This window comes from Mastigoproctus giganteus, chromosome 6 (assembly GCF_048544385.1).
Source record: "Mastigoproctus giganteus isolate SK-2022 chromosome 6, ASM4854438v1, whole genome shotgun sequence".
In the NCBI taxonomy this organism is placed as follows: Eukaryota; Metazoa; Arthropoda; class Arachnida; order Uropygi; family Thelyphonidae; genus Mastigoproctus; species Mastigoproctus giganteus.
The window spans coordinates 204,296,297-204,308,834 of NC_143580.1; the positions used below are offsets into that span (position 1 = coordinate 204,296,297).

A 12,538-nucleotide genomic window follows, 5' to 3' on the forward strand; every position below is an offset into this window, starting at 1 on the left:
GTGTTGTTGCTTTGATAATGCACTACCTCAAATAAACAACACATCACTACTGAGAAGTAGTACTATTATATAAAGATAGAGATGCCACCATCCTAAAAGATGGTTTCAATATATCCAATTGTGAATTCAACTGTAGTATGAGATGACAAGCTGGAGTGCAAATGGCTGCCTACACTTTTAATATCAATGAAATAGCTATATCTTATATGAGAAAATATCATTGAATAACTGTTTAATATATCGTTGTGACAAAATAAAGTTCCTTAAAAAAAAAAAAAAAAAAAAAAACCAGAAAAATTATTATTAAAAAATGCTTTATAAATTGCCTTGGGATGGCTTATTCAGATTAGAGAAAAAGCTTGTTTTTCTTTTTTTTTTTCACATAGAAAGTGAAAACTTAGGGTTTCTTGATTGAAGAATCCTATTACCTCTGTCTGGGATGAACAAATTCAGCAATGCAGTAAAATTATCAATTGAAATTATTAATAAAATTTGAATTCAAGACTTTTTTTCACTTTTAAGCTCAATATTTAATATGAATCCATTAAATTAGTTATAAAAGTATCTTTAATATATATTAAGTAAAGGTTATTCTATTATTTCAAAAAAAAAAAAAAAAGACTGACCTTCGCCTATTACTTCTTTCCCTTTTCCAATGCAATCAATATTTTTCAATAACAGAATACAAGGAGCAAAATTCAGAGCTGGGGAAAAAAAAAAAAAGTGTGCAATTGTGAGTTAAAATTCAATTACATGATTGCAAAACACAAAAACAAGAAAAACACACTTAATACCTATTACAGCTTACAGTAAATTTCATTCTTATTCATCAATTATATTATGAATGCATTAAAGTAATCCCAATTTCTACTTCATAAATGTAGCACTACTGTGCAAGTATAATTTCAAAATAACTGCACATTAAATAAAGCCAAAAGATGCAAAGAAGCTAAGCTTTTTTTTTTTTTTTTTTTAAGGCTGATGAAGCAAAAGTAGCATATGCAGCCTTTATCTCTCTCATACTCTTCCTACTGCCACAAGGTACTGATCCAGCTGTCCACTGAATTTTACAAAACTGTCAATTATGACTACCCAGGAGAGCAGCTGATTCCAGTAGTCAATAATATCTCAATATAGGCTGTCTAAATATAAAGTTCCCTAGGTCAAGGTATCACATCCTCCGAAAAGTTTATATTTATGCTCCCTGGTTTTTGTGTCACATTCAATGTGACAATTCTGCCACTGTTCAATTTCCCCCCCCCAGAGCCATAACACCTCAATCAGATTATACCCCCCCGCCACACACACACACACACACACACACACACACACACACACACACACACACACACACACACACACACACCAGGAAGCCTAGTTTCATTCAGATAATTAGCAAAATGAGAGCAAAATTTGTAAATATGACAGAAACACAAGCTTACTTAAACACATCTGTGTGAGAAGATCTTATTTTTTGAAAAGTGTAATTCTGTTGGTTTGCCTTCCTGTGAATGGTACTATGTAAATTTTGTATCATCATCAGCAGTGTTTCTTGTTCCATGTGGTCAAGTAGAGTGTCATTATATAAAACCTTTTTTGTGTTTACTGATGAGCTGAAGTTTTTATCCAATAGAAAGAACAGCCCTTTTCTATTTTAGCAAGATAGATATACATGGACACTCAAATTTAAAAAAAAAAAACTTGGTGAGGAATATTAAAATTAATCATACAGTAGTAAAAGTGAAATATAAACAGAGTGAGCTAGTAGACAGAAAGCAAAAAGTGGGGAAATGGTCTAGAATTTTTCAAGGGTCTTGTCTTCTACAGGAAGACCACAAATTGTAAACAAACACCTATAATCAATTCATTACATTTCTTTTTGTCTCAGTCAGTTTGAACTGACTCAGACTTCCACAGACTGTAGAAACTCTATTTAATTTGCCTTAAACCTTGAAACTCCATCACTTTCATTAATGCATCACTAATCTTTGCAAAAATAATAATTAAAAATTCCATGACCCAACAGATTTCTCAATGTTGTTGGAGTATGGTAAAAACTTATTTCTCTGAACATTAAATTTTCTGATTCTTGGATGGTTTGTCAGATTTGCCCATTTTCCTAACATAGCCAGAAAATGAGTGATGCCAGATAAAGAATTGCTGGATTTGGACATTCAAATGTACTGTGTCAGACAACAGGGCACCACAACTTGAAAAACAGCTGCATATATTCAATAATTTTGAAAGAGGTGAGGGAATACATCAGGCTCATCTTGGTATTTGAAAGACTATTCTTTTCCCATTGTTAAAAATGATCATCAATGGCTATTAGGAGGGGGGGGGTTACATTGATAGGTTTACTATGTTAGTATCTGGAAGTGTGTTATCAATATTTAGTCCCCACGTGATTTATTGGGATAAGGAAAAAAAAAGAAAACAGCTATTGTATACCAGTTACATGCAAAATGATGAATCAATTGTATTTATTTCATTAGACTATTATTTGACTGCAACAAAGATTATTATTTAAAATGAGCAGTGATTTGAAATTAGTAGAGAACTAATTTTTTCAAATTCTTGTGTGCTTCAGCATTTTATGCACTTTATAACCCGTAATTTGAATAAAATGAATATCTACTACAATGAATATTTTTTCAGATTTTTCTCATACTATCCAAAAGCATCCAACCTTTCTTTTAGATAGGAGCCAAAAGAGATAACAAGCTGAAGGCTGCATGGATTGTCAAAAGAGACCACAAAAACTGTTCCTTTTAATGTATCCCATTAATTAGGCATCTTTTGAAATAGAATTTAATTTCTGTTATCAGCATTTATATTAGTTTAATTTTTTTTAATGTAATAATTAAATGTGGAAATCCAGCAATCTAATACTAATAACATTCTTATTATATAGCTCCTGATGCTCCTATAAACCAATAAAATAACAACAATAATACATGGTTATATTGTTAAATGCTGAGGAAGATGTTAATTTTAAACTCAGGAAAATTTCTTCCCCCGAAAATCATAATACAGTGGATTCCGGTTATTTGGGCCACTGGGTTAATCGGGGCAGCCACTTATTTGGGAGAAATCTTAAAGAACAAAACCAAATTGGCAAAACAGACAGGGTTTACTTCACTTAATTAGGACAACATGCTGTTTAATCAGGGCAGAGACTGCAGCACTTGAGATTACCCTACGATTGTCTCCGACCATACCATACCAGTCAGTCAGATTTATGGAGGTTGCAACCGTAAAACAAAAACAATTAGCAGGTTTCAGTTTATTGGGCTTTTCTGTTAGTGCAATAAACGGATAGTGAACTCAATCTTATTGAATTTTGGGATAATACCGACACCTGGAATTCTGTGAGTTTTTATGTTATTAGGTGAAATGTGTTTTCCCTTCCATGAAATCTTCAATCATATAAAAAACAAATAAATTTTCAGAATGTTCTCTTCGTTCCTATTTTTTAAGCTTCGTAACTTGTTACTCCGCTCTCACTTGCACATATCATGTTAGTTATAATTTGTGCATGCTGTGTTCTTTGTTACTGATTGCTTATCTTTTTTACTGTTTTAAATTTTAAATCCCCCCCCCCAAATGTCAGTGAACAGAAATATCAACTAGTTAGTAAGTACATATTACAGTATGTATTAATTAAGCTATGCATGTAAGTGCAAATTTAATTTTATTTTGCTAACCATTGGAAAACATTCTTCTGATTTTCATGTATCACTTAATTTTTAACTGGCAAGGTAATAAAGTGTAAATTTTGTTAATATATCTTTACTTTTATAGCCTGTGGATAAAATTCCTCCTATTTTCGCTTATCAAAATGGCTGTTTAATAGAATTAAAATTCAATTCACAAACGTGATCAAATGACTGGTGCTTACTACATATCGTATAGTGAACGTACTTTACTATGGCGAGTCCATTGTAATGTGATTTGATCATAGAGAGAATCAATCGTAAAGCGGGGGTCCACCATATTTATAACTATTTACATGAGACTTTGCATAATTGGGGCAGCCGCTTAATCGGGCCAAAATGCACTATCCCGATGTGTCCCAAATAACTGGAATCCACACACACACACACACACACAACTACGGGGAAACTGCAATATAACTTCCCAAAGCAATGTATTTTCCAAATCAACTAAAATCCATGATGTGCCGTGCTGTAATTTCAATATGAAATAATAGGTTATGTCATATAAACTTGAAATGCAAGCAGATTTTTCTTTTCCCTTCAAGTTAAAGCTTAGAATATGACAATGATAAATCGCTTCATAAACTTCACTATATGTGCATTTCTTTATTGCAAGCTTGATAATTATAACATATCATTCACTTCAGAAAATTTTTCAGTGGTTCCAGAGCAGTGGCCATAAGTTTTCCAGATACTAAGCATGGAGGTGAATTTTCAACAAACCATCCTATCATCATAAAGTCACTTTGACTGACATCAGGGAAGCTATGACAAAGTTTTCCGCAGTTGTTTAATTTAAAACTGTGATTATGATAGCTTAGTATTATTATATAAGCCATGCTTATTATTTTTTTTTATTAACTTAAAGTTCAGAATTTGATGTTTAGGAAAGTTTTCATAAGTGTATAATAAAAATATAACTGTGATAATGGCAACATTGCTTCACTGTGCCATTGAAATATTATGTAATTATGTGTAGTAATAGGTTTTAAAAAATATGAAATTTTTAAAAATCTGGCAAGGACTAAAAAATTCCAATTTATAAATCATAAATTTCCAGAAAATTTATAAATATTTGTAATCATAATTAGATGCATTTTCTAAAAACTTTTTTTAAGAAACATACCTTTCATTAGTGCATTCTTTACACGGATTTCAAGAAAACCTGAAGAATCTCCAACTAGCTCATGACAGTTTACCTGTTTAACATGGAAAAAAAGACAGTGAACATGTAAATAATTAAAATATGACCTATATTAAATTAATATACTCATTCTAGAATCAGCATTTCATTTCAATTTACATATACAACAGTGGCCAAAAAATAAACCAGAATGTCTTATTTGACATTCTGGTTTTTTTTTTGGCAGCTTTGTCAGATATTTTTGTTACTGCCATTTTCAAATTTTGCAACTTTTGTCTGTTTGCAGCTAGCAAATAGCATAAAATGAATGAATTACACTATGCTCTCAACTCTTTAAAATTGAAAATCAGGTCTGAGGTCAAATTTATTTTCTGTTCACCAGCTTATTTTCTGTTTAACCTGACAATAATCTTTGTCAGGTTAAAAGTACAGAGCCAAATTCCCATTATCATCATCCACATGGTATCTTAGAACTGGTGAAAGAGGCTTTGAATTTTCTCTCTCAGTTTCGAATTTTCCTGCTTACATTTGCATTCATCATTCTAATAGTGTTCCCAAAATATTGGCAAAGAAGATTGTCTATCTAAATTTGGAGAACATTTTATTTTTCAAATTTTTGCACTCTTCAAATGTATTTAGCCAGAGGAGGAAACAAGACAGTCTCTGAGAGCATACAGTGTCTTTTTGCTTAGGAATGCAGTAAAGTATAAAAAAAAAGGAAACATTTAAAAAATAACCCTGGTGCATTACTGTTGTTGTTTTGGAGGTTTTTAGCATACTGACTACCTCAATCATAATATAAGAGTTCACAAGGTATACTAGTTCCTAGGATCTCTGTGGTTATTACGTTTGTACAACTGTGTGTGTGTGTGTGTGTGTGTGTGTGTGTGTGTGTGTGTGCGCGCACAAGAAAAATACAAATCTAAAATACATTATATTCGTTGTAAATCTGCAAATGAAATATCCCATACAGATTTTTTCCTTAATTTTAGGCACATTGACTTCATTATATGTTGTGTGGTTATATTCTGTGCACGTGTGTGTACACATGTGCACAGAATATAATGAAGTCAATGTGCTTAAAATTAAGGAAAAAATCTGTATGGGATATTTCATTTGCAGATTTACAACAATGAATATAATGTATTTTAGATTTGTATTTTTCTTTTAAAGAGACATGTTAAAAAACTGTTCAACAATGAAATGAATTCAAAAATTAAACTGATTACACTGTTTATATAACATCAAATAAATGTCTAATAGATATTATTCTGGCTGCCTTCCCCTTTCATCTCTGCAAATAAATGTCCTCTCCTCAAATCTAGTTCATTAAATAACTGCATGATAATTTGGATAAAGAGACAAATATAGAGTGCAAGAGCCATTAACACAGGACTAAACAAATTGCATTTCTAACATGACATTGCATTCCTCATTTTGAAAGCACCAATTAAGTCACTTTTGCCTACTGAGACTACCTTACTTTTTTTTTTTTCTAACCAAGTGTTTTGAAGGGAGGAGTGAGCACACAGGTAACTTTTTCTTTTATTTGCTGTCACAGTAAAAAGCCTGGCTTCCTTGCATTGTATGGCCAATACTAATAATTTTCTACTTTATCATATAACCAAACTGGTGTACAACAGAGGTCACACACACCATTAAGAAATTCATTTGGTTCTAAGTCCCGATCATGGTTGCTTGTATAGTAGGTAAATTTCTCACAAGGCACAACATTAATCACATTTGCTTTGAAGTCCTTTTTTACATCCCATCACTACAGCTGCATTATCTGTACAGATGTAACATATCTAGACCATAGCAAATCATTTTTAGTAAAAAACTGTATGCTTATTATGGTTTTGACTTTCCATTGCACTGTTCAGTATTCAGTCTACCAGGAATACTATAAAAGAGTTCTATGGTGATTGTATGAATGGCCAGAAAGAAAAGCTTCAGGAAATTGGTGCTTGCATCATAATAACACCTCTGCACACTTGGCACTTTCTGTTTAAGAATTTCTTCCAAAGTACTCCATCAACTATGGCCCCTATTTGCCATACACACCAAATTTATTTTTGTTTTTTAAAGCCCTTTTGAAAGCTCTCTTATTCAGAACAAGATACAGGAACTATTAGCAATCCCAAAAGAAGCCTATCAAGAATGCTTCTGTAGAATTTGTACATTTGTAAGTTAACTGAACCTTCCAAATGCTAATGATTGAAATTAATACAGAGCACTGTATTTTATTCAAAAATTATGTTCTGAATGTTGTATTGGCATACATGTATATGAGGTTAGGCCTAAATACATTAGCAAGAGAAAGTTGCATTAACATGTCTAAAAGCCAAAATGCTCAAATTAAAACAAATGTATTTAAATATTATAATTGTTTTCTTACCTTTATTTTGTTATCGAAATTTTACTTGTCATGATGAAACTATGTGCAGCTTATGCTACTTAATTCTAGCATGTGAATCATGTTTCACAGTAAAAAAAAAAAAAAGCTACCATATATGAAAGGAAATGTGCAACACAAACACATTATTTCCACAACATAATGAGGAATATGTCGATTGCTTAAAGAGAACATAGTTACTAAGAGCTGGATTATGGAAGTAATACAAACATTTAATTGAGAGCAACATGCTACAGTTTTTGGGTTTACTGCTAAGCATATTTTAAGGAAGTTTGTGAAAATAAATTTTTTTTTTTTTTTTTTTGGAATGTTATGTCTTTGCTTTTGTTTAGAATATTCTCAGAGGTTAGAGACTACCTCAACATTTATAAGTAATAAATGTTTTTGCGTATACATTTTATTCTGCTGATAGCAAGGAATTTTAAGCATTCCATTTTGGTAAAAGAATAGTTTAGCAATTATATTTTGGTAAAAGAATAGTTTAGCAATTATACTGAAGTTCAGGTAAAACAGCTTTTATTGTTCCTGTTTCACAAAAGATTTGTTCACAACATGCTCACACATTCGTCAGTTTACATTCTATAGAATATATATGAAGATAAGCCCATTTTTTGTTATTCTTAGTGGATGTAAGGAAGCCAGAGATTGTCATGAGGGTGATGCCAAAAGTATTGGCACACTGGGCACATACTCCAAAATCCATAAGCCTATGCAATGGACATTTATCAGAATAATAATTTTAAATTTAACTTCAACGTTAGTGTGCCTGAAAAGGAATTCCTGAATTGAATACAGTAGCAGTAGTAGTAGTGATGACAAATGATGCAAGAAAGCAAGCTTATATAGTATCAGCCAAAAAAAAATAAACACAGTTCACTCATCCATATCCTCCAAGATTTTGTCGAGTCCTCCTGTGAATTTATTCAACCCATCTACTCCCACAACAACGGATAGAAGCCTTTTCCAACATTCAACCACCCGCTGGCTGAAGGCAAACTTCTGTATATCTATCCTGCAACCATCCTATCTCACACTTCTGTACATCTATCCAGCAACCATCCTTCCTCAAATGATTGTGTAGAGGCTTTTAAAAATGAATGGTAATATTGCTTCAAGTCAATTTACAATTTCAGATCAAAGATCTTTTATCAAAAGTGAAACCTGATGTGGCTGAACCAACACAAAGAAGTGTGTGGCAAGTCAACAGTAGATTGTAGCATGATTTCAAATTGACCAAGGTTTCATCAAGGTCAGAGCAGTGTACAAGCAATACTCATGTAGGCCAAGAACATCTACAGCCAATATATTGGTAATCATTATTACCACTATTTTGGAGGAAGACAGATGTTTGACCTGTGAAGAAACAACCAATGAATCTGGAATGCTGAAATCATCTGTTCACCAAATTTAACTGAGGTGTTACAAAAACAAAAGGTGACTGACCAACAGGTCCCACATTTGCTGTGAGATCTCTATTTGTATTTTATTGGCACATTAGCAACTAAGGCTATAATGCATTTGCTCTCAGATGAACAATGAGAAATGCATAAAGAAATTTCAATGCAATTACACGGATGTTACCAACAAGAAGATAAAGCATTTTTAAAATGCACTGTTGTCATTGGTGAAACATGGATATAAGACTATGAACCTGAACTGAAGTCATACTCAGCTTAATGAAAGCCATCCATCTTCACAACCCTCTAAAATGATGCTGACAACAATCAAAGGTGAAAACAAATTGTCATCATGGCCTACAACTATGAGGACATTATTGTTGGTGATCACATGCCATGTGGAAGATCAGTAACTGAACACAGCTAAATAACATTTCTTCATCAGAAACTGCACCAAAAATTTGTCATAAATGGAAGCTGGTGTGCTTGTACTTCATGACAATGCAAGGCTTCATATCACACAGTCTGTACAGCTTGTTTTCAACGATTACAAGTTATTACCTCACTCCTCTCTCAACAGATCTGATATGAATCCTTGTGATTACAATCTGTTCCCCAAGTTCAACGAATTATTGCAAGGATAAAGATTTTCTTTAAAAGTAATACAGTTGTGATTCAATACATTAGTGGGCTTAAATTAGCAGTCAGTTAAATAGCATTCAAAAATTACATGAATATTAGGAAGCAGGCATGAGGTGCGAAGGAGACTACATTAAAGGATTTCAATAAATTGCATTATATAATGAATTCATTTTAAATTAATCACTTTTGTGCATTACTTTTGGAATAACTCTTTAGAACTCTAACAATTTATTGTTGTTATTGTTATTTGGATTTTTAGGAGCATTAGCAACTAAGGCCATATTGCTCCGGGATATGCGGTGGTCATTCCCTGACCTTCCCGCATCCTCCATATTTGGTGGTGACGGGCTCGAACCCTGGTCTAATCAAGAAGCGTGTGCTAGGCACTGCTGCTCCTTCCCACCTGGCTACGGAGGCGCCTAACAATTTATCTCTGTCAGTCATGTGAATTCTTGTTTTATGCTTGTCTGGCATTTTTTCATAGAAGATACAGTTTTGGACGGAATACTTTTCAGAGACATTCTAATGAACTTTAAGTCATTAACTTAAACTGATACAACTGATGTAAGTATGTATGCTTAATGTTATGTCCTAATGCTCTTTGTTTAAACTGGTTGTTATTCATTATACTGCCCCAGCAACTTGCCTAGAGAGCAAGTTGCTGGAGATTTCAAGAACTGATGGAGTCATCGGGGAACAAGTAAATACATGGGCTGTGTATTTACATAACTAAGAATAAAAACAGGTGCATGTATACTTGATGTACACCAGTGCCAGAAGCGTAGTATATAAATTTGAAAAATGAGAAGTGCTGGTCAAGTCATCAAATGAAGACATTGTTCGGATATCACAGACGTTGTGTCACTCAGATATAAGAGATGCAAAATTTGTATATGGGGAGTACAATGTGTGCAGAAAGAATAGACAGGGCAGGAAGGGGGGAGGGGTTATGCTGTTAGTTAAGAAACACAAAATCTAAGGAAGTGCATCCAGTTGACATCGGTGGACAGTGAAATGTTGAGTCAGTTTGGTGTGACATAAGCACTGGGAAAAGGAAAATGAGAGCAGGAGTGTGTTATAGGCCTAATGACTCTGACGAGTACAACAAACAATTGTACAGAGAAATAGAATGGGCCAGTACATCAGAATGTCTTGTAATAAGGGATTTTAACTTTCCAAGTATTGACTGGAACTTGTCGGTTGGTCACTTGCATGCTAGCAAGACTTTTGTGGATTTACTGGATGATTGTTTTCTACAGCAACATATTTGAGGGGCAACAAGAGGGAGTAATACTTCTTGATCTGATTATCAGCAGTGATTATTCATGCATTAAGAAACTGCAGATAAAGGAACCATTATGTGACCGTGATCACAGTGTATTGATGTGGGCTTTACTTAAAGATGTAACTATAACTACCCTTGATGGTAGTTATAGTTACTTAAAGATGTAACTATAACTACCATCAAGGGTAAAAGGAAGGATTTTTGTTTTTGTAAAGGTGACTACAATGGTCTCAGGCAGTTTTTAATTTCTATTAGTCTTGGAAGCTAATAGGCTTTTCATACCAATAAGAAATACTGTTCAAGATTTAGACCTAAATTAATGTCAGATGAACTAATGAGGCTCATGGCAGAGAAGAAAAATGCATGGGATGCATATAAATTATCAGGTGACACAGAAGCCTATGGTAGATATAAGTGAGTCTGTAATCAAGTCACGAAAGAGGTTAGGCAAGAGAAGGCTGATTAAAAGAAATCCTAGGCAAAGGATGTAGAGAAAAACAACAACAGACTTCTTTTCTTATGTAAAGTCTAGAAGGAAGGGGACGAATTAAGCAAATGTATCCCCAATTCAGAAAGGGTGGGGAGTTCAAAGGGTGACACAATTATAGACCTCTTAGTTTAACTTCTGTTCTGGGGAAAATAATGGATTCACTGGTTAAAGAAGATTGGTCCAGTTGATATTGATGGTTTAACTGTTGATGACCCTGCTCAGATAACTGACAAACTGAATGAGTATTTTGCATCTACATTCACCCATGAGTTATTCAAAGAGGGGAATGCCAGAAGTTTATCAAACTCTAACAGGGAATAAGTTATTTTGTAATAACTGAGAGCAAATTTGAGGAGAAACTGTTGAAATTACACATAAAAAAGGCACCTGGGGTGGATGGAATCTATCCAGTTATGTTGGAGATGGCGAGGGAAGTAAACAAATGCTTAGCCATAATTATGGGAGCATCCTTCGACTCAGGGGAAGTTCCCCACAGACAGGAGATGTGCAAATGTATCCCCAATTCAGAAAGGGGGTTCAAAGGATGACACAAATAATTAGAGACCTGTTAGCTTAACTTCTGTTATGGGGAAAATAATGGAGTCACTGGTTAAAGAAGCATTGAAGGATCATCTAGACAAGACTGCAGTAAGAGTTCAGACACAGCATGGGTTTATTAACGAGAGGTCTTGTCTGACCAATTTGATTGGATACTACGATATGGTTACAAAGGAACTGGATACAAAAAAACAATTTTGATATCATATACTTGGATTTCAGGAAACTTTTGATAATGTTGAACATGGAAGACTGCTGTACAAATTTGAGCGGTATGGCATTAACGGCAAATTGCTACAATGGATAAAGAGATGGTTGAGTGGGAGACAACTGAGTGGTAATAAATGGACACTGCTCTTCGTGGACTAATGTTATTAGTGTAGTTCCCCAGGGTTCAGTGCTGGGCCCATTGTGGTTTTGTGTATTTATCAATGATATCGATGAAGGTATATCAGGCTTAATGTCCAAGTTTGCAAATGATACAAAGGTTGGCAGGGTTGTTAATGACATTAAAGACAGTAGGCTACTGCAAATCTAGAAAAGTTAGGTAGATGGGCTGAGAAGTGGTAACTGAAGTTTAACATTAACAAATTTCAAGTACTGCATATGGGTAGAAGTAACACCAGAGAAATGTACCAACTGTGTGGTACTACACTCAGGGAAGTGGAGAATGAAAAAGACCTGAGGGTAGTTGTGCAGTCAGATATGAAGTTCTCTGAGCAGTCTTGTCCATGATATATAGGAATTTTGATAGCAGAGACAAGGAAGTGATTATTTCTTTGTATAAGGCAATGGTCAAGCCACACTTTGAGTACTGCGTACAGGTCTGGAGGCCTTATTTTAGGAAGGAAAGATGTAGAATTGCTTCAGCGAGTACAGAGAAGGGC

General features: G+C 33.9%; 1 protein-coding gene across 3 annotated transcripts in view; it reads right to left on the reverse strand.

Annotated features, from left to right (window-relative positions):
* Window positions 1–12,538, reverse strand: part of LOC150084894 (peroxisomal ATPase PEX6-like) — a 149,369-nt gene that overhangs the window by 99,784 nt on the left and 37,047 nt on the right. For all 3 annotated transcript variants that reach the window (XR_016547084.1, XM_090375619.1, XM_090375620.1), the window contains exons 8-9: window positions 4,846–4,918; window positions 627–704 (exon numbers count right to left, since the gene is read on the reverse strand). Coding sequence is in view for 2 of the 3 variants with exons in the window: in XM_090375619.1 (XP_090231745.1) it covers window positions 627–704; window positions 4,846–4,918 (151 nt within the window). In the remaining variant the exon portion in view is untranslated. The remainder of the gene's footprint in view (window positions 1–626; window positions 705–4,845; window positions 4,919–12,538) is intronic.